This window comes from Acipenser ruthenus, chromosome 16 (genome assembly GCF_902713425.1).
Source record: "Acipenser ruthenus chromosome 16, fAciRut3.2 maternal haplotype, whole genome shotgun sequence".
NCBI classification, from domain to species: domain Eukaryota; kingdom Metazoa; phylum Chordata; class Actinopteri; order Acipenseriformes; family Acipenseridae; genus Acipenser; species Acipenser ruthenus.
Genome location: NC_081204.1, coordinates 28,844,587 through 28,867,691, shown reverse-complemented (window position 1 = coordinate 28,867,691; position 23,105 = coordinate 28,844,587). Strand labels below are relative to the sequence as shown.

General features: G+C 37.8%; 1 protein-coding gene across 1 annotated transcript in view; it reads left to right on the top strand.

The window, feature by feature from the left end:
- The window catches only part of LOC117412178 (ecto-NOX disulfide-thiol exchanger 2-like), a 122,629-nt gene that overhangs the window by 23,020 nt on the left and 76,504 nt on the right, over positions 1-23,105 (top strand). The window contains 1 exon segment of the mRNA XM_058989318.1: positions 7,075-7,158. Coding sequence (XP_058845301.1) covers positions 7,122-7,158 — 37 coding nt within the window. The 5' untranslated portion in view covers positions 7,075-7,121.

The following is a 23,105-nucleotide window of genomic DNA, read 5'->3' as shown; positions in this document are numbered from 1 at the left end:
ATACTACATTTAAAAAAAAAAAAAAAAAAAAAACAGCAGTTGTACATTGAGACAATAAAACTCAATTATATATGTATGTTTTAAAATAGTGGTGCAATTGTGATAATATAATATTAAAGGGTTTAAGGCACAGTTGTGCCTTGGAACAATTTGGGGTGTTAATTGTACTCTCTGCTGTGACTTAATTAATTAATTTTTTTTTATTCAGTTGTCATTTTTCTAGACTTGGGACATGTTTAAAAGACAGATCTTTTTTGTGCAAAGTAGGAACCCAGGCTAGAGAGAAAATCAATATATAACCTCACTAGTGCAACAAATGGGCAATTCGCCCCCATTGAGCATGAAGCATCATTCATATTGCCCTGACACATTTACAGAGTGTTGTGCATGCATGTTATTTTCATCAAGATGATTTATAGTTGTCAGTGCTATACCACTGAGACTGCCTTCTCTGTTGGTTCGCTATAAGGAGAAGAGCCACGGATTGAAAAACAGAGCATCCTTTATCAAGTAGGGTAAGCTGGCTTATTTGAATCATAATGCGCTGCACGATTTTGGAAATTTAGTAACTTGGTATTTCCCAGGTTGCAATGCTGCATTCTGTTTCCACTCCAGTGAGTATTTTCCTTGTTATATTTAAACCAGCTGGTAATGAGGTTTAAGAATGGGTTATGATTTTTCACCTCCACCACCTCTAAATGATCATCATAACTAACCTCTGGTTTTCTCAATGTCCACTATGACTCATTTACAGTACCAGCTCTCAACTGTATCCTCTGAGTCAGGGATGTCCACCTTTTAAACTCCATAGCATTTCATAGAAAGGCATTAGATTCATTCAGGGAGGCAGTGGGAGCTTTAAACCGGTAGGTGTGAGTGGTGGTGATGAGATCCTGACTTCCAGTACTGTTGGTAGACCAAACATTTATATAAAAATAATTCCATGAAAGATCTTTATCAATGTCTTAATTGATGTTGGGCTGCCCTGCTTGAAACATGATGATCACGGTGATCAATTTATAAAAATGAAAATAAAGAAATACATGTTTTTAAATTCTGATAATAAAAAGCAGAGTATTCTTCGGAACCAGACAAATGCCAGCTTGTTTGCTGCATCACTGAGTGCCATAGACAACGAGAGGCTGGTTTATTTTGAATCCTTCTGAAAATACCGTCAGATATACCGTCTTTTATGTTGTTTGCTACAGAGCTATGAAACTGTTACATAAACTGTATATGTGCTAAAGAATATTAGGCAAATAAGTTTTTCCAGTTCATTTGTTATCTTAAATCCCAGATGTTTTTTCCTGATTTTTACCTTCATTGGTTTTGTAGAATCTTCATTCTCAACACATAGCTGAAGCAGACAATAGAATGGTATAGTGCAGTGGTACTCAACTCTGGCCTTTGAGATCTATTCCAGTCCTGGTCTTTATTCCAACTAAATTAGTTAATTGCCTCTTAGCAGCTTCAATTGACACTGTCCTTACAAAGGTACCACCAAATGTTCCTGTCAGGACAGTGCACTCTGATTGGTTCATATTATTGTTAATAAAACAATGAATAATCCTCTCCCAAAGGTCAGTAACCTATACTGCAGCCATTACACATCTAAAGTAGTTAATGTTTGGCAGTGAATAAGCGTTTTTGTTACTTTTAAAAAAAAAAAAAAAAAAAAAAAAAGTAACCAGAGGTGCTGACTTCCTCAGTTGTCCTGACAGGAACATTTTGTGGTACCTTTGTAGGCACTGCTCAATTAACAACTTTAGAACCTGCTTGGAGTAAAAACCTGGACTGGATTGGATCTCGAGGGCCAGAGTTGAGTACCACTGGCACAGTGGCTCATTTCTTAGTACGCTCTTTTTGTTTTGTCGGAGGAACAAACATCTACCTGAGCATCCCTGTACCCCACTTGCCTTATTTAAACTGTCAATCAGTCTGCTGTGTGACATCCAGTTACAGTTTGAAATATGCTTTCAGCGTCAAATCTGTTGAGTACAAGAGTGCATCTTTATGGCAATCAAAGCTTCGACACATACTGTATTTACACAGTGGTGTCAGATGTTGGAACTGATGCTGTCAACAGGCTGCTGACAAATGTGTAAGCCAGAAAAATGCAGGTATAGTCATCAGTTTGTCAACCTTTAAATTATCACCAAGGGTAAATGAAACATGAGCAGGTTATACAGACTGCTGAATGGCATCATTTAATGTATCCAGTCGCTGCAGTCTTCTATATTAAGCATAATAAAATATGCATGCAGTTGTATGCATGGAAATGCTCTTTTAAATTCCCGTAGATGTCCCTTCTAAAATACAATTGTAGAAGGATTACTGTAACTGCCCTTGGGTACTCCTTTTTGTAAATGTACTTAGTGCTTAAGAGTTAAAGAAAGCTCTTTGTTTGCTTGGCTTACTTTAAGGTAGTATGTTGCTATTTCACCTACAGTGTGTCAGTTCTCCTTAACAGTATATTTGGTGTCAAAACTGGCTGCAGAGTTATTAAACAAGGAAGGTGGTTGGTTAATGACAGGAAAGAAAGTGTTGAAGGGGAGAATGTCACTCTCCAAACAGAGTTTGCTAAAACGTGCTTCTTTCAAAACTGCACACTTGACACTAACAAATGGAAATGTATGATGGGTTTGATTTACTGGAATTTTATTTCATTAGTTATACCACTTTAAATGTTACTTACACTAACACTCCAGTGTTTCTGAATATGGACCTTTATTGTCAAAGAGTTGCTATTGACATAGACAATGTGTTCCTCATGTTTTGAATGGAGCATGTGCTGGGCTGCCAGGCCATCTTGGGCCTCCTTGCAATTTTGACATTTATTCAGATGTATATAAGAGTCTATGAAGTGTTGTGGGTTTGTTTTGTTAATGTTTTTAAATGCTGCTTACTTAGAAGTCACAAGAGAAAGAAGTTGTTGATTAAGCAAGTCTCAGGAGGATACGCCTGACATTGCTTGCAAACAGAATACATTCCACCCATGCACTGCTGCCTTTAATTATGTTTTATTTATTAAAAAGGTTAGCTGGTATTTTCCTGATAAAGAGAACACAGTGTACGACAGGCCTCTCCTTTGTACTGTGGTTTATACTCAAGTAGAGCCTCTGAACCATCCAGGCATAAGAGAATCCCAGATATGTGTAATAAAATATTTATCACTTGAATGACTTTCTTTTCTTGTTGCTAAGCAGTCTCTAGCATGATGTAGCAGGTATACTTAAACTTTACTGCCAGCTGCCACCTGTTTGTTTTAACAGCAGGTATGACAGCAGTGTAGCTGCCTCTCAGTCACCACCCAGGGTGAGAGGGAAGTTCAGTCTCTGTGTCCATCCTCCCCTTGACTAATGTAAACTCTTCAAGGTGTCCATGCCCTGTATTTGGGAGACAGATGCAGGCCCATTAGGAAATTAGATGGAAATGGTTATCAGTACTCTTAGAAAAAAACCTGAGGTGAAAAAGCTCCATGTTTGATTGCCAGTAGACTGAGCCACCTCATGCCTCCCCCTGCTCTCCTTACTTTATTGTCTCTCTTCTGAGATTTAAAGGTGTAGTTCCAGATCAGTGTTATTGAAGATACTTAATCATATATATTTGTTCGGATAACCCCTGTTGAAGTCAAAGTAAAAGGAGGGGATCAAAGGCGGGCAAGATAAATCACAAGCTGGTAAAGTTGATGAGATGGCTCAGGAGCTGGTAATGTGATTCGTAGTCCATTTCTGACATGCTGTGCAACCTTTGGTGTGGCTGGTCTTATTTCTCTGGTGCAGTAAGACTAATTGGCTCTTGTTGCCAGATTTATTATCCACTTCTTGTGATGTAGTTTCATTGATTCTGTTTGATAAAGCAGGTTTCAGAAGGGGAGGGGTTGCTGCCAGGTTTTTGTTGTATTCTTGCTTTAGAGGACCACCTTTTGTTGAGATGAGGGGAACAGTACAGCCTTGGGTTTATAATCGGTAACTCACTTAACTTGTAACCTTATCGTCGATGGTTCAAGCACTATGCAGATATAGAGTGTCCCCAGGATCCATGTCGATGGTTTGCATCCTTAGATAAAAATGTGTCGACTGTCTACGGTAGATTTCAGTTTGTAGCTCAAATTATTGTCTTTGGTAATACTATGCCTAAAGATTTGTAGGTGCTGGTTTTTGGGCTTTGCAGGAAGCTAAAACTATTAGGCATATGCATGCTCTCCCTTCTCAGGACTCCTCAAATCTTGTTTTACTTTACTCATTTATTTTGACCTTCGCCATGCAGTTTTTGGTTCGCTACTCCCAGGTGCTGCTGGTTCTCAAAGCACCATGAGGTTTGTTTACTAAAGGTAAACACCACGTAGCCTTCAAAGGGCTTACAGTACACCACACATTGGTAATGGATTAGAATAACTTACAGTGTGTTTGTTTTGTTAAATTGGATTCCATTCGTCAAACTGTATTTCTGAACTGCAAGGTCTAGTATAGAGTCAATTTTAAAGAATTATTGGGCGAGGTACGATACTGTAGCTGTTTGGAAGATGGAGCACATGAACTTTATCAACTGGGTTAAAATCTGTAGTGATAGTGTCTTATCTTCAAGAGCACAGCATCTTACCTGCAGGAAAGGACAATGAATCATTCTGCACATCCTCTCTCTACAGGAGACCACAGGGAAAAAAAAACAAAAACGTGCTTTTATCCATTTCTGCAATTATTTCCCTCTCACTTTGTATCACTTACAACATCTTTTATCCAGACTGTCCTGTCAGACCATGGGTTCCAAACTGCTTCTCTAACTATTTACATGGGATGAACAGCTCTGCAGCAAAATGCAGTGAAAGGAGCTTCAGGTGCATACTGTACATATAGCAGTGTCTGTCATACGCACCCTCTGCAAGGAGAGTAGGTGTGTAATAGCTGTCCAGCGGACCCCACAGGACAACCGCCTCCTCTCCCCTCAGTCTCCGTTAATTAAGTCTAGACATTTTCAGCATTTTCATTAGGAGCTTTATTTCCTGCAGTTTTTGGATATTACTCCTCAAGCAGTTTAATAAAGTTTATGAAAAATATTGAGGGGAAGTGATGACTACTTTTAATTTTTTTTTTTAATAATAACAAAAACAGCAACAAGAAGTGTCCCGTTTGTGATGCTGCATTGTAATAGGTTTATTGAAATGAAGATGAGATTTTTATGAGCTGCATGCCTATTTAGAGTAACAGGCAGGCTTTAAGTGCGGTTGCCAATGGGTTTCCAATTACTGTTCTCACAAGTAAATTGAGCAGTACAGTGGCAACCCTCTTAGCCAGAGCTGAAGATGAGTTTTCTCTGCTGCTAATCTTTTTTTTCTCTCCTTTTTTTTCTCTCCAGTACTTTTTTTTAAAATATATATTTCAATAGGAAACAATTTAGACAATTATTGTAGCCAAGCATTATCTTTGTTCTAATTTCTATGGTTTCTTTTAAAAATTGCTTTTATGACCATTGCACATTTTGTACAAACCGTAAACTGCTTTCCACTTCAATTCTATCACAAGCCTGTTTGTGATTTCCACAACTGTCTCAGGATTGACACTTCACTTTTCACTTCAACCGTGTTTGAATTAGTGGGGGGAAATATTGCAGTAAACAGGGTTTTTGTAGTACAGAAATAGAATGAAAAGCTCTTATAAAATGAAAAGATTAGATGGTGTTAGCCCACATCAACATTTGTTAAAAGCTCTCTTTCTCATTTCTAGCTTTTAGATGTTCCATGCTTATTTATGCTGCTTTTGACTTCATTAGGAATGCACTGAAAAACAAGTTGGTTTTAGAATGGTTAACTGTGAAGAGCATAGTAAAACATCTAATGCTTCCATGTAAATGTCTTTAGCCACAATTTAGCACCTCCCCCCTTTAAGAATCGGACAACAAAAACAATGCCCAGAGATTGTATGCATTGTTACAATGATCACATGGAATAATTACATTTGAATAAAGTGCTTTGATGATGTCTCTGGTGTTCTGTGAAATATGTATTCTGGTGAAGTGTAAACATTGTTAGTGACAAAATTAACCAGCAATTATGCTTATGTACATGTGTTCATCTTTTATATTACACTCATTTAGCAAGTAATAAGCCGTAATTGTTGTAAACAGTGCGGCCCCTGAAGGCTTACAGTACTTTGCTGTAACAGTGGGCCTATGTTACAAAAATCTGTTGCATAATTAAGGGTTAACCCTTTTCAGCTTTTGACCTCTTGTGTTGAGAAACAGTCCATAACGAAGACATTGTCTTCCTGTTTCCAAATATCAACCCAGTTACTATGTCTGAGAGCTCTTAAACTTTTGTAAGTGGCAAGATAGTGTGGAGCACCACCAGTGTAGCTATAACCTCAGGAGTAAGCTAGATTTGCTAACCACCTTGACTTCTTGAGAAGGTCAAAGATAAGTTTGGCAAACTGTTCTGCTATGCAAGTGGGTGGTTGTCAATGGACAGTATTGAAAGGGCTCTCAAGGAATGGTGTCACGACAAAATCCAATGTAGTTGCAATATAAAGAAGCCTATAAACTGGAACAAACATTTTTTATATCTCCTTATATGTCATGCTAATTAGCAGCTTTACTTTTAGGAACATTTTTATGACTTAATGGTCATCTGATAGTGTAATCTGTATGAGGGAAATTAAGTCTGTTTCGACAGGACTGGGGGTTTACAGTATTTGTGTTTGAGAATCTGTATTACATGTCCAAGCTGGAGTGACTCGGGTGTATACTCTGTTGCCATTGGGAAGTGACATCAGCAAGAGCAGATAGAAAAGTAACCATTGAATGGCCTTAAAGGCCAAACCTGTCATGTACTGTAATTACTCTTCTGGCTGTTAGGTGCTAATGTGAAGCCTAATAGTGCTATTTTACAGGGTATCAATGAAGTAGATGGATTATGAGGTTTCAGTGGGGCATAATGGATTTACAGCAGCCTCACAAAGCATTGCTTTTGGACTATGCTGGGAGACCTGCTAGAGCAATCCACAAAAATGTACATCGCGTTTCTTATTCAAGTGATCCATCACACATTTTTATATATTTGTTTATTTATATTCTTTACAGAAGTTCACAGCTGCTGTTCGGACACAAGGTGAAGGGCATCACGTCTAATGATGTACAAGGACTACAGAGCAGGAAGAGCTGGAGGTAAGGCATTCTGTTCAAGAATACACAACATTAGGAAAAACAAAACAAAGCAGCCTCTATCTGGGTCTGTGCTTATTCATTATCAATTAGCTGGAATGCGCGACCAAGCAGCGAGGCTTGTGCTTTGCTTTGACTTTCTAATTATTTTGTTCTGTGGTTAACAAGCTTGGGTGGTTACTGCCCCCAGCCAAAGGAGGATGCCATGCTTTTCTAAATATAGGCCTATATTTCATTGTTTTAGAAATGAGTCCATTCAATACCAAGCTTGTAGATTATTGACTTATGACAGGCTGGTACAGCGTGACCTTCAGTGCTCCAATGTTCATGAGTCCGGCAGGATTTTAGTGAGCTGCACCTTATATGTATTAGCTGTCAAGATGATTTACAAATTAAGCTGGGTACATTTTGCACTGCCATACACATCTGCGACTTCAAAAAGCTGAAGATTAAATATGTAAATAAATAAGTAAACAAATATATCGACCTAAATATCCACTCTCTTTAGAGACTTAAACACATTAAAAAATATATATGTTCACATAACAGCCTTGTATAGTGGTTTCTGGTGGGTGATTTCTAACATGGAAAAGGAGAGGCTGTGTGCGAACATTGTACCTTATGCTCTGCAGCAAAGATCTTAAACACTTTTTTTCTTTACAAATGAATGTCAGCAGCTTCTCTTTTGTACAAACATGTACAACAAACACATACAAGCTTGCATATGAACACCTACTGAAAACAAGATGTGTCATCTCTCCTGCTTTATGGAAATCGTTTGTGGACAAAAAATACAAAAGTCTTTTCCTTAAGAGAAGCAGTACACTTATCAGAATGCATTGGGTGTGAGTTAAAAAGCCTCAACTGTCCCAAACTGTCCCAGTGTCCTGTTGAACATGGAGTCATATGGAGTCATATGCATTTTTTAAATTATATTCCCATTCCTTTTTAATCAATTCCAATTCAAATGAAGGACATGGAATTGAAAAAAAAGGAGTTGACTCCAGCCCTGGTCATATGGTAACCCTTCCATATGATAAATAAAGGAGCCGTTCTTCATTAAACAGGTTGGTTTATGCTGCAGGCTGAGATACAGTAATACATTAGAGGTCACAGGATTTGTTCTCCTCTCACCTTGGACACTGTGGTGGTTCATATTTTTGTAGTCTTGTTTGCTGAATGTAACGAACCGGCTCTGTGTGAGTATCCCGGAGTGAGGTATCTTTTTGGACTGTAGTTGTGTGTATTGAAGATAGGATTTGCAGTTCTGTGAAGCAGTGACTGGGCCATGAGTAAATCTATCAAGTTAAAACTTCAAAGACCGTATTTCTGTCTCAGCCCTTTTTGTAATCGTCTTTATTAGTAGTTTAATCTTTCTTAGCTTTAGTGTTTCGATCGGATTCCTCAAACCTTTTTTTTTTCTGAAGCACAAAATGGCAAAACTTTAAAACCTGTAACATTATGGAACTAAAGCATTGCTTTGTATATTTTCTAAATATAATCACCTTTTTACAAATTAAGAGTATGTTATACAGGTTTTGATAGGGTAGTATGAATACAAGAGGTGTGCATTGTAACCCATGGTATCTTAATCATGTGTATTATACACAGGGTGCATGTTATATTGTAAAGATTATGATAAAAAGAAATAGCAGTAGAGGGAGGACCTCACAATCATCGGCATTAATAATTCTTAGACCCATCTGTATCCAATCAGATAATAACCTCAGATCTTAGAATTGCCAATTCTAGTTTTGGAGATAAAACATTTTGACTTGCAGATCATATAAATATGCATTTTGAATGTTAAATGAACATAATCTGAATCTTAAGTGGATTAGCATATAGTTTGGCTGACATACTACACTATTACTTTTGTTCTCATGTTATCAATATGCATTTTCTTACCTTTTAATCTGTACAGAGGTACAATAATGTGTGAACATGTTTCCATTTTGGCTTTGTCCAAGCCTTAAACATTTAACACAGCTCTGGAAGTCCAGTTCGATTCATGTCATGGGTGAGCACTTTACAGTCAGACAGCGTCACTAGCAAATATTAGCATTTTTTGTTAATTGCATTGTGAATGTGTGTGCATTTACCTCTGGGGCTGACTGAGATGTTGCAAGGTTTCCTATTAAGTTTGAATTGTAGCACAGAGAGGAAGGCTAAAAGAGAGTAGGGTTAAAAGCTATCCTGTGCAATATATTAAATCCCTTCCATAAATATTTATGGGCCAAACTCCCCAGAGGGGAGCTTGCTGGAGTTTGGACCTAATCCAATTTACAGGATACTGCTGTCACTCCCAACCAGCACCACACAGGAAGCTTATACTATTAAAATACATTTTCTGTGTCTTTAAAAAGCAGTGATTAATAATTTTTTTTTAAAAAAAAAACCCTTGGCAAACCTGTGGCAGTAAAAACACCCCGCCTTCAGTATCTCTTCAGAAATAACAATGGCAATGCAATCAAATGCGGTCTTTGAGGGTTGCTTACCCTTTTCAGTTTTTTACCTAGTGATGTGCTAGAATGCAACAAAACATACTTGCAAGCTGGCGATTGTAGAAACAAATTCAGGACCTTTAAAATGACGATGGCTTCATAATGAAAACCAGCGGGGGTAGCCCACGGGCTGCAGTGTTCTGATTTGGTGTGACACATGTTCCAAGGTGTTTGAATTGTCTGGAGGGACATGGGACCATTCCTATTGTCGCTAAATCCTTCAGGGAAATTGTGGTTGGAAATCTGCAGCGACGTCTGTTCGAGTCATTATGTTTTGAGATGGTTTCTTGTGTGCAGTCTCCTGCCTGCTGTGTCCCCAATATCAATCCCCTAACAAGTCTAGTCCTATCTGCTGTCTTTCCCATAATGACTGATACTGACTTGAATTCCATTTGAATGATTAATCAGTCCTGTGAGATGCGGATCATTTACACAAGCCTCATGTTGCAAGTGTATAGAGATTTGTTTTTCCCCATGTGTATGTAGTGAAATACAGTATTTTTGCTTTTGCCGTTCATACCATTATTTTCGGTTCCAAGATTACATTTATTGAGTTCAGTATCTTTGCTGGTTGAGCTAAAGAATGCTTTAACTTCACTCTGTCATTGCTGGAGTTCAAGGCACTGGACCCCACAAACATGACATTAAGTGGTCATTGAGAAGCATAACAACTGGTTTATGTCAAACTGCATTCCAGAATTTGATCTGTTTATACTAGGACTTGTGGAGCTTAAAGACGTGTTGGAAAGAAACTGTGCTGTGGCTCTCTAAATTGCCACTTGAAGTCGACTTCATTGGTAATCATTGGTTTTCACATCCATGAAGTGTACTCAGAATACAGGGCACCAAACTTATGGCTGCCGTTGCTGTAGAAATTATTCCTGTAGCCCTTATCAGCTGTGGGGGGGTGATTTGAGCTAACCCAGACATAAATATGGAGGGCTGGCTGATGATGTTAAAGGTTACCATTGTTTCAGATTAAACAAGAGGGTTCACAGCATGCAGAAAATTGCTACAGTGTAATAAGATTCTTTAACATATCCACCTTGATCACTGACTATTACTTTCCAGTGTAACAAACCATGTATTGAACCCTATTTACAACCTGCAAATTATGGTAAGGACCTGGAAATTTAAACGGCTCCACTCTCTAGTGGTAGCACCGAACTGCAGAAAAATAAAAATGTAACTTTGATCTCTCCATTTAAAAAGCAAAATCTTAACAAGATCGTAGCACAGGCATAAGACTAAATAAGTATTTTCTAATCAAATAATAAATATATATGACCATATTTTGTAAATAGCATTGTGTATAGAGAAAGAGCTCTAATTTGCAGTACAGCACTTTATTTCTCCTCTTCTAGCAGGTTAGTGTACAGTAATACAAAGTCCATAGCGTAACAAAGATTCTACTGCATATCGACACAAGCGCATCCCCTGCTGTTACTGTTCAAATTCATGCATCAGTTAGAATGTCTGGAGGTTTTGAAAGCCAGTGAAATTATATACAGTACTGTGCAAAAGTTTTAAGCAGGTGTGAAAAAAATGCTGTAAAGTAAGAATGCTTTCAAAAATAGACATGTTAATAGATTATATTTATCAATTAACAAAATGCAAAGTAAGTTAACAGAAGAAAAATCTACATCAAATCAATATTTGGTGTGACCACCCTTTGCCTTCAAAACAGCATAAATTCTTCTAGGTACACTTGCACACAGTTTTTGAAGGAACTCGGCAGGTAGGTTGGCCCAAACATCTTGGAGAACTAACCACAGTTCTTCTGTGGATTTAGGCAGCCTCAGTTGCTTCTCTCTCTTCATGTAATCCCAGACAGACTCGATGATGTTGCGATCAGGGCTCTGTGGGGGCCACTTCCAGGACTCCTTCTTGTTCTTTAAGCTGAAGATAGTTCTTAATGACTTTTGCTGTATGTTTGGGGTTGTTGTCATGCTGCAGAATAAATTTGGGGCCAATCAGATGCCTGCCTGATGGTATTGCATGATGGATAAGTATCTGCCTGTACTTCTCAGCATTGAGGAGACCATTAATTCTGACCAAATCCCCAACTCCATTTGCAGAAATGCAGCCCCAAACTTGCAAGGAACCTCCACCATGCTTCACTGTTGCCTGCAGACACTCATTCATGTACCGATCTCCAGCCCTTCGGCAAACAAACTGCCTTCTGCTACAGCCAAATATTTCAAATTTTGACTCATCAGTCCAGAGCACCTGCTGCCATTTTTCTTCACTCCAGTTCCTGTGTTTTCATGCATAGTTGAGTCGCTTGGCCTTGTTTCCACGTCGGAGGTATGGCTTTTTGGCCGCAAGTCTTCCATGAAGGCCACTTCTGACCAGACTTCTCCGGACAGTAGATGGGTGTACCAGGGTCCCACTGTTTTCTGCCAATTCTGAGCTGATGGTACTGCTGGACATCTTCCAATTGCGAAGGGAAGTAAGCATGATGTGTCTTTCATCTGCTGCAGTAAGTTTCCTTGGCCGACCACTGCGTCTACGGTCCTCAACGTTGCCCGTTTCTTTGTGCTTCTTCAAAAGAGCTTGGACAGCACATCTGGAAACCCCTGTCTGCCTTGAAATTTCTGCCTGGGAGAGACCTTGCTGATGCAGTATAACTACCTTGTGTCTTGTTGCTGTGCTCAGTCTTGCCATGGTGTATGACTTTTGACAGTAAACTGTCTTCAGCAACCTCACCTTGTTAGCTGAGTTTGGCTGTTCCTCACCCAGTTTTATTCCTCCTACACAGCTGTATCTGTTTCAGTTAATGATTGTGTTTCAACCTACATATTGAATTGATGATCATTAGCACCTGTTTGGTATAATTGTTTAATCATACACCTGACTATATGCCTACAAAATCCCTGACTGTGCAAGTGTACCTAGAAGAATTGATGCTGTTTTGAAGGCAAAGGGTGGTCACACCAAATATGGATTTGATTTAGATTTTTCTTCTGTTCACTCACTTTGCATTTAGTTAATTGATAAATATAATCTATTAACATGTCTATTTTTGAAAGCATTCTTACTTTACAGCATTTTTTCACACCTGCCTAAAACTTTTGCACAGTACTGCATATATATATATATATATATATATATATATATATATATATATTGTAATATGGTACGGGAAACTTATTGATTGCAATAGACAGGTGGTAAAATGCAAAACACCAGACACGGAGAGATCGTATATGAGTTCAAACAGCACGGTGTCTGTATGTTTAATTGTTTTCAGGTTGTTTAGCCTTCCAATAAAGCAACAGTTTAAACTTCTTAATCAAAAAGAAAAATAAACAGAACGTAATAATTCTTCAATACGTAAAAGTAACAAAACAAACAATCACTGGCAGTCTCGTGGTTCAGGTACAGAAAAAGGTCGTCTTTACCGGGTTCGGGTTCTCATTCAGTCCAATAATCCAGTCCACTAATCAGGGTCCAATTCCGTTCCAAAGTCGTTGCCAAGTAATCCTTTTTGTTTGTTTTCTTTATCTTTTCTTTCTCTGTCCCTCGCTCTACGCCTGCCGTCCTCCACGTCTTTTCTCCTCCACTACACACAGACGCAGATTGCTGGTCAGAGCGTATTTTATACTGGTGCGCTGATTCGTGGCACCTGTCCCTTGTTGAGCTTGTTAAAGCTGGATACAAATGACAAGAAAGGTGAAGCAACATAACGTCCATCAATTATCCTACCCCGTGCCATATTACAGTATATATATATATATATATATATATATATATATATAATGTGTGTGTATATGTCAAAAATATTTACTTTCCTGATGCACAGGTCTTGCTACTTTAATCCCCATGGTGGAATTTTGTCGTACCTTTCCTTAAGCTTAAACACAACTGAACAAAAGAGAAATGCTCAGGGGGAGATTAAGCCTGCTCTCTTGTAACATTTCATCAAAGAGGAACATCCCTGTTGGCTCTGTGATGCCCTTTACAGCACTGCAAATTACCTGATTTGCTCTGCTTTGTGTCTGCCCATTTAATTAATATGCTGTTTTTGGTTATGCCATTAATTCATAAGGACAGTGTTTCCAGCAGTTAATTTGCAGCTATCCCCGCCAGTCTACAGAGCTCATAAGTAATAGCGGTGCGTAGTGTACAGGTTCATTTTTAAATGGCTTTATCTAAAGACTTGATGGAGATTTGAAGAAGTTTGATTCAGAAACATTGAGCACAGTAAGTATAACCCTTCTTACCCTACACAATGTGATATTTGTTTATTAAATTATCTGGATTTGACAGTGTTCTTTCTAAAACTAAATGTACAATACAAAAAATGCTCCAGAAGGTGCTGTTTCATATATAGGGTCAGAAATCTATTTATTGTGTTTTATGTTATTCTTTGGTTTGGAAAAACTCCAAAGCAGGAAGTATAGTGCTGGGGAAAACCATTAAAGTTTTAAAACATTTTATTTAATAATCAAACTACTAAAAGACCATTTGTTACAATTGGATCTTTCTGGAGCAGTTATTATGTCTTCATCTGCTTCATTTGCTTCATTTTTTTCAATACCAGGATGACATATAGCTCATACATCATGCCATGGTATAATTTATGGTAATCAATGGCTTGTCAGAACAAATTCTCTGTCTCTCAGTTCAAAAGGGTGTTGTTGTCATCACTCGGATAATTCACCGTGTTCGTCTCCTATAGCTAAAGGGCCAAACCTGCGCAATAGGGAGTGATAATAAATTCTAATCATGGGCATGCATGTTATGAAGTTCTGATTTGACAGCTGCATGCCATATTAATTGGTACTGATGTTTGAAATCTTTTGAAGGTTCACAGAACATCATGCTACGTTTTCACCTTCCACACCTCCCCATTCCTCTCCTCAGCCCAGCCATTCACCACTAACCACACCACCGCTCCAATAAGGAAGAATGAAGCAGTCACTCAGTGAAGACAGACAGTGACACAGACTGTTACAGATCACAAGAGCCAATTCCAGCCCCCTTGCCCTGGAGGTGTCTGCAGTTTACATTGCCTGCCTTTTGCGTGTATATCTGTGTGTGCTGGTATAAGCTAAAAAGGATCCTCCTCTGCTTGCCCTGCCTACTGTGGCTCATTGTGCTGTGTGGAGCTGAGCTGAGCAGAGGCACAGGCATTGTAGCAGAGCTGGGGATTGTTCCAGCTCACATTACACATTCGTTCCTGGGAAATTTAAGCTGAGGGAAGTCTGATCGTTGTCACCAGGGCTTTGGACAATGTTTCTTGTACAGTACACAGGTATTTGTCAACTTCACACTGATGATGTGATGGTGTGTTTTGTGTGTAATGTTTTTTGGTTTCTTGTTAGGTTACGCCATTGATTCCAGCTTCTTGTGTTTTATGTGCTTGTGGTTAGAAAGATGAATGAATGAAATAAATAATTTATAGTAAAAGCAAACCTTTTTATACCACTTTTAATAAACACAGAGGAAGGCAACTTATTTTGGGTACAAGAATTACAAATAAATAAGAGCACTCTATATAAAAGTCTTTACTGGGTAATCAGCCTTTATGTCTGAAGCAGTAGCGAGTAATACCATATGCTATGCATTGGGTTCCTTGTGTTATCTGCACCTGGCCTCGCTAACAGTGGAGATGGTTTTAGAAGGTTTCATGAGCTCTGTGATGATCTTATTCCCCTTAGCTCCCTGTGTATTTTCAGTGTATGTGGTTTTGGAAAAGAATTTCCCATACTCTTATGTGGTTTTAAATAATGTATGTATGCACTGTATGACGGGGCTCTTTACATTTTCAGTGTATTTATTTTTATTTTTTAACCACATGTGTTTTTTTCCCCTTTTCATTCTTGTCTCATAATTCATCATGAACATTTAAATTCTCCATACAAATCTATGATCTTTAGACTATGTATGCTAGCTGGTATAATTGCAGTCATTCACTTTACTTGTATACATAGAATAATATGTTTGCCTGGAGTTTTAAAACCATCCTGGTGCCATTACTAGACTTTAAATAAATAATCTAACACAGTTATATGCAAATATATACATTATGATATGTTGTGTGTGGTGTTTTTTTTTTTTTTAGCTGATTTCTTTGTCATACTTTTTTTTTTTTTTTTTACTGTGGGTTGAACCTACAAAGTTCTTGTAGATCTTTGTTACTGCGAGGGGAATTTGCAGCCATTAACTGTAACTCCGTAATTGACCCTTTGTTGCTGCCTATCGATTAAAACATCCCTGCCAAACACAGCTGTAACAGTTTGATCTCCTCCTTGCTAATTTGACTTGAGGCATGATACAGTTGTTTTTTGACAGATTTTCATTTTCCCATTCCAATCCCCAAAGATGTCCTTTGCAGCATTCGGCAGAAGAATTGCTTCCCTGTCTGCGGAGAGCAGTTTGGTGCCATGCCTGCTGACCTCACAAATGAGCAATATTGCCATTGCATTAAAGGCTGCCAAATGTCCTTAAATAAAAATGTTTTTGTTAGTTTTAGCTGTATTGTATCAGGGGTCCAAAGTTGTAATACATTACAACAGAACTGGACTGTTTCCCAGCAATCTTAATTTTTTAAAAATATTTTTATTAATGGTCATGTACCAATAGGCTTGACAAAATACATTATCATAAATTATTCAAACGGTAATCCTGCCTGACATTTGTATTTACTGTTGCGCTTGTCTCCTGAGCTCCAGTTTTTACAAATAAATGTAATTAAATCGATTAAGTAGAATTTACTTATTTGTGTTTTTGATTAATATATATACACCAGGTAGATGGCTTTTGTCATTTTCAGTGCAGTGGGTTCTGTTGCGACAGCTGTCTCCCTTGCTCCTTAAAAGATTTTCAATCAGCCAGTGTCCCTTTTTTTTTTTTCTTCCTAGTGGCCAGAGGCAACACTTATCTCTCCATCTGCCTGAGTGAATCATGTCAAGCTATGTCAGTATGGGACCATGATGGATACAGGTCCATCTGGGAATATGACAGCTATTTGCTTTTATCTTGTAGGGCTCTGCACAGATCGATTTGTGATTACTGTACATTTCCTCAAATGCCCTGTGTCTGCGTCTGTATACAGTTTGACTGGCCTAGATTTAAGATCCAAAATCAGTCAATAAAATGCAGTAATACTAAAAAAAAAAAAAAAAAAATAGCAATGTTTGTCAAATAATTTTTAGAAACTGGTTTATAAAGTTTCTTTCATAATTTTCTCCAATGTTTTATAGTTATAGTTTTATAAAATGCAGTGTTCTGAAATCAAAACAGGTCCCTAACTCCCATGAATATGAGTCATTAGGGAAAACCGCTAATTGGACATAAAGAGTTCCAGGGAAACAGATTTTATTTGTGTTGCATATTAAAACCTTAATTATAATAGCTTGATTTTATTATTTAATTTTTATTTTTAATTTATTTGAAATCTGCCCCGAAACATAACATGAATTGTTTTTAATCACTGATGTTGTGGCCTACTACCTGATGTTACATTAACTGAAGTGTAATATCTGCCCCAAAAGGACGCTTGCAGCAGATGTTGAAACCTAAAGGAATCATTAATACACATAGCTTTTTAACATCAACATCAAAGACCTTACTGTTTCCTCTAAAGACATTTAAAAGTTTTCTTCAGTTCTCTTTCTCAACAAATTAATTGCACTCCACACATATAAAACTCTATTATCCTGAAACAAGATATCCAACACAATCAGAAAGTACTTCCCTGCAATGGAGATATTTTAATTGCAATTTCAGATTTCATTACATTACAAATGAGGAAGGCTGTTTTCAAATGAGCCGCACAGCAACCACCTATTACTTTGTAGTATAGTATTGATGGCTGAATTTTGAATTTTGAATTTTACTAGCCACCTGCATAGCCGAATATGAGCCCCTTGCTCTCTTGTTTTAACACTCTTAGCTAAAATCTGATTACCACCAGCAGCAAACCAAATGTAGGCTATCTCCCAGTAGACAGCTTAACCTAATTGGAATTCTGCAGTTTTTGAAAAGCAAAATGCATTTGATGTTACTGATAGAATGAGCTTGTCTTCACAGAGTATTGCAGTAATTGAGTTTCTAGTATTTGCATTGATTTGTGTGTCGTACATGCGACAGGATCTCTTGCTGCTCTGGGCTCCCATGGATTGCTAATTAAAGCAACGGTACCTTAAGTTTAACAACTGCACGACTGATAATTGGTATTGTAATAGATAGCAGCTGGTCCCTGTGGAGAGCTGACCCATCTCTGTGTGCTGTACCAGTGCAGATATTTTACATGATATTTATATTAGAGTGCTTTGCTGTGGTGGTTTAGAAACAACAAAGCTGTTGAGTGAACGGAGAATGACATTAACCTCCTGGATCACCAAGGGAACAAGATCTATATCATATGTCATGTCACTAGCCACACATAGGAATTAATACGGAATAGTTTGTGATTTATAAAGCTAAAGTATGTATAAATCCAAGGTATGTACTGTAGATATTGCCACAAGTGTGAAAGACATTATTTTGACTTGTTCATGGTAGAAACAGAAATTCTGTAGTCATGGAAGCAACCAGTATATCAGCTTTCACTAATGCTTCATGAGAATTGTAGTGTACCGGATTGTGGTGTGTGTTTTTTTTTTTTCCATTTTATATTTCAAGGCTGTCAGAGTAAAATAAATGAAATGGGTGCAACACATCCCGTGGCTCGAGATATATACAAACTCTTGCTTCTTGGTAACTCTCTTCATTGTATTTGGGAACAGAATGCAATATGAATGCACGTTTTTAAAGAGTGTTTTTCAGCAGTTGTAATTATTTTATCTTGTTTATTAAATTCGCACTTGTTAGGGAAAACACCAATTATGTTGACTGGAGCCTTAAACAGTAATACAGTCTGCTGATCTGGGATGGGTAGATTACAATAGAAATGGCATGTATGGAATTAGATCAGTGAGAGCCTGGAGCTCTTCAGTACATCTTAACATTGGTCTAGAAGTGTACTGAACCCCGAATTGGAGTGTTAGAATTAAAGCACTTGGTTGTACGTGAATTCATGCTACAGGACCATCTGCTGTGTAGAGGGGGGTAGCAGTCAATAAAGATGCACAGTTAGTCAGCTTGCAGTGTGATGAATGCATGCAACTAGTGTTCCGCTTCTGATTGCGGGTCAAATATTATTCTGAGCTAAGTCGGGATCATGTTTAACCAATTTGCCTATCACTACTTGAATACATCTTTCCCTACTGCAAAGAGTTGTGTTAGCATTGGGGGATGGAGGGGGAGGTATATTTACTGGCTGTGGGGATGCATGCCTTACCAGCTATTGATACACAGAGGACCCCAGTCTTGAGTGCATTCATTCAGGTACCCTTTAAACACACTCCTAAATACAGGAATTTGAGGAAATAAAGAAAGGTAGTGTTTAGTTGAATGCACTCTCTGTATCTTTGAAAAGGCTGTATTATATGTTTGGGTTTCCTGTTTTCTGTGGAGCGTCTGTGCGTGTCTAGAGACCTTGCACTGCCAGGCACCGGGGGTTTTGAAGGCATGCTATTCAGTCTGACTTGAGCCTTGTTATCCCAGCAGTTTGAAGCAACCCAAGTCTGTTCCTTGTGGCATACAGTGGCCCTGCGTTAACAGGCACTGAGTAAAGCAGTAAGTATATTGCAGTATGGTCGGGGTTTGTTTATACAAAATATGTACAGTAGGTACATGCAGCACACTACTGTTGTGCAAATGGGGGAATGGGCATGTATTAATTCGGAACAGTTTTAAACATTTTGCCTGGTTTCACTTGGTGGCCATGCACCCTATTGAAAAATATAGCTCGTTCACTGCTCTCACAGATGAGATGTTTTTTGTAATGATCATCTTCAAAGGCATTTAACCAGAAGCACATCATAGCTCATTGTAGTTTACCAAGTGGTTCTTGAATAAATACATGTGTTTTATAGTGGGTATGAATACATACTCTCCTTATGTTATTTAATTTTAGTTTAACAAAGTAGTCCATCGCTAAATAATCATTTGATCTTATTATGCCTCATACAAGTAGCCCATCCGGACCATTGTATTGTGTTGCATATCATATTGTGATACATATTATATCATGACATTAGTGTATCATTGCACCCCTCTGCATTCAAATAAACAATATTTATTATTTTATTTTATTTGCATTATATTTTGTAATATTAAACTTTGTAAAAGACTGTAAAATAACAGATTTCTGATATTCCTTATTGTAATACTGAATCATTTTTACACACACAATTTAAAAAAAAGCTTATATGGAAAACTACAAAGCTGAATGTAATTCAGTATGTTAACGGAACATATTTCATTCGACTTTATGATGCAAAATGTGTTAATTCTATAGGGTGATGCAAAACTTTTGGCTATAGTTGTATGTGATCACTTAAGCGGCTAGCAACAACGTGCAAGAAAGTCCACATGTTGATTAGGTTGCATACAACCAGGTTACACAACAGAGTGCCTAAGTGTGATTACAGATTTAGAACAACAAATTATAATAACTACAGAACACAATAGGATATTTATTATACTGTGTTGTAACATCCTGTCTCTTAGAGTATGGTAAGAAATGCTCCACAGGACGGAAACTTTCAAGTGTTGTATGATTAATCAAAACAGCTGAGCTGTGCATAATTTGATGGACAAAGTTAAATCCCTTTGGTGTGCAAGCTTAGTCTCAGCAGGTAGAAGGCAAAATAGTTTCCAGCTATTAGCCATAAGCTGTCCTGCCAGGAGGCTGGGTAACAGTTACTGTGGCAATACATTAACAACTTGAACACTGTGCAGGTAAATGCTTCTAAATCTATCCTAGGTTTTCAAACCTTTGGGACCTTTTTACTTTTATCAAGGAGAAGATTTGTGACGTATTAGGGCATAAGAAGTCAGTACATTTACTTATTTATTTAAATTTTTGTACCACGTAATTCAGGATATAACCATCTAAATTCTCTTCAAAAGCTGTTTCAGAAATGCGTAGGCGGAGCTTATAGATATTTCAGATCATAGGGAGAGATAAAACTGGAAAGCAAATAGGAGAGTCTGGTCTGGGGAGATACCAAAAACAGAAACATGCTGTGCTGTAAATATGCTGCACACAGATTTTGAGTTTTATGTTCTCCACACCTGTGGTTTGGGAGTTTGTACTTGCTATTCACGCATTACAACCCTGTCATGGAGTATTGGTAATTGGGGGCGTTGTGCTCTTGGCTGTGCTACTTGTTGAATGGAAGAAAATTCTAAACACACTGTTTTAATTAATATTTTTTAATGAACCCCATTTCCCTGTTCACTACAGTGGATGGTGTGAATGGAGCGGTGTGACTTATGTAGTATGCAATGACAGTAAAAGATTTTGAAGAGCACAGAGGCTATATATATCAACTGGACTTGGGAATTAATGTATGCACACAACGAGGGATGACCTGCATTTTATTTAGCGGCAAAGCAACGTGTAAGAGAGCTTAAATAAATAATGATTAGTATGGTTTTAACTGAGGCCTGCGCCTCGGGTGCCTCATAGCTGGCTACGGCCTTGAAGTAATAATCATAACATTAATTCTGACACAAGTTCAAATAACCAGTGTGTAGGTTAGGAGCTCTACCAAAAAGAAAGTCACTTTGCCTCAATATGGAGACAGATCTCTCGCACAGATGCCACAAAAGCTGACTTTTACATGTTACTATACACAGCACCAGATGGATAAAATAATTGGATCAACAAATCATCAAATGGTTAGTTTTATGGACTTGCAGTGTTTAATGACACTGTATTTCAGTGGATCCTGTGGAACATGACATGACTGCTTGTCAGCGTTTTGCAGGGAGCTTTGAGGCACGCCTCACTAGTTTAGAGATCACAAGGTCTTTTATAAATGGTAATTACAAACTTTATTTCATTCCTCCTGCTTTTTTGGCTTTAAAACAAACAGTGTGGTTTTTCGTTTTTTTTTTTTAGTTCTGAAATGTTTTAAAGCAAATATTTTCATTAATGCATTTGATACATTCTGGTATATATTTTGAGACGCTGAAAGACAACCATTTTACGGTAGGATGCCCATTCATGTGTTTTTTTTTTTCCCCAGCAAGTGAAAGGTTGGAATAAAACCTTTCTGTATTGAACCTGAAAGTGTCTACTGTAGCTCTTACTTGTACCTTTTCTTTCTTTCTCACATGCTTTAATGGCTTGAACAGGGATTTCTCTCCCATTATTTTGTTCTGACCCTATTACTATGACATTAAATTGTCACTCTTTCTCTTCAGAAAGATGACGCTATAACAAAATCCACTGTCTACTGCTTAGGGTCAGCAGAAGGTTATTGCTATAGAACTATAGATTGCCTTAGTCTAACTGGGTTAGTGGTCCTTGGGGTAGTTGGTTGGTTGGTTGGATGAATGAAATATAAAACAGAACTTTTATACTGGCACTTTTTTAAAAGGCTATTTTATCATGAAAAAGTGAAGAAGAGAACAGAAGGCTATTTCAGGCAGTAGGAACACAAGCAACACATTTCTTGTTTAATTTAGTATGATTCCTTCTTGTTCCATCAGAATGTATCTTCCCATTAACCTGGTCCCATGAGACACTCTGCCCTCGCTTATATGGGGACAAATCAATCCAGATATACTTGGATATAACTGTAAACTGTTGATAACATCTCTAACTTGCTATGAATTATTTGTGGATGGTTGATTATAAGAAATATAATATAGGTATTTATGTAAGAAATTATAATCCTTTTGTCTATTTTGTAATTTGCCATCATAATCTATTTTTACTATGCGCTTCTATTTTGGGATTTAATATGGCATAATCACTTTTTTTTTTTTTTTTTTTTTTTTTAATTTCAGTGTATGTGTCCATACATTATTTTAGGCCTTAGGTGGGAAAAATTATGCAGATTGATGGTTTAGTGACATTTTGTCACACGTACGTGTTGACAGAATTTCTGTCAGTTTGTGTACTGAGCAGCAAGTAATTTACTTTTCTTGTACAGTCTGTTATATTCCCTGGAGCTCAAATGCCATGCTTTAGTAATTCTGCATTTACAGTACGACAGTACGACCGGTTATTGTAGTTGTAATTCAATTATAAACCGCTGGTATTTCTTCCTGTGCTGTTTGTGCGGGTGTGGGTGCTTGTGTGAAGTGGCGGAAGGGTTTGCAGTGCTGTTGTGGCAGCATCTAGAGTATGAAGATGAAAACAAGAAAAAGGGGGGCATTCATTTGCAGTACAGTCATAAAGTCATGGATGTGAAAACGCTCTCTATTGCATATAAAAACCTCAGCTATTGCTAACCCAGAAAGTATTGTGTTCAGACACTGTGTAATGGAAGCATGTGGTGTTTATCCTCACCACAAAAGGGATGAGTTGTATGCTTCGGTGCTGATGTGCAAATGAGACGCAGATAAATTACCGCAGATGTTCACACAAACTGG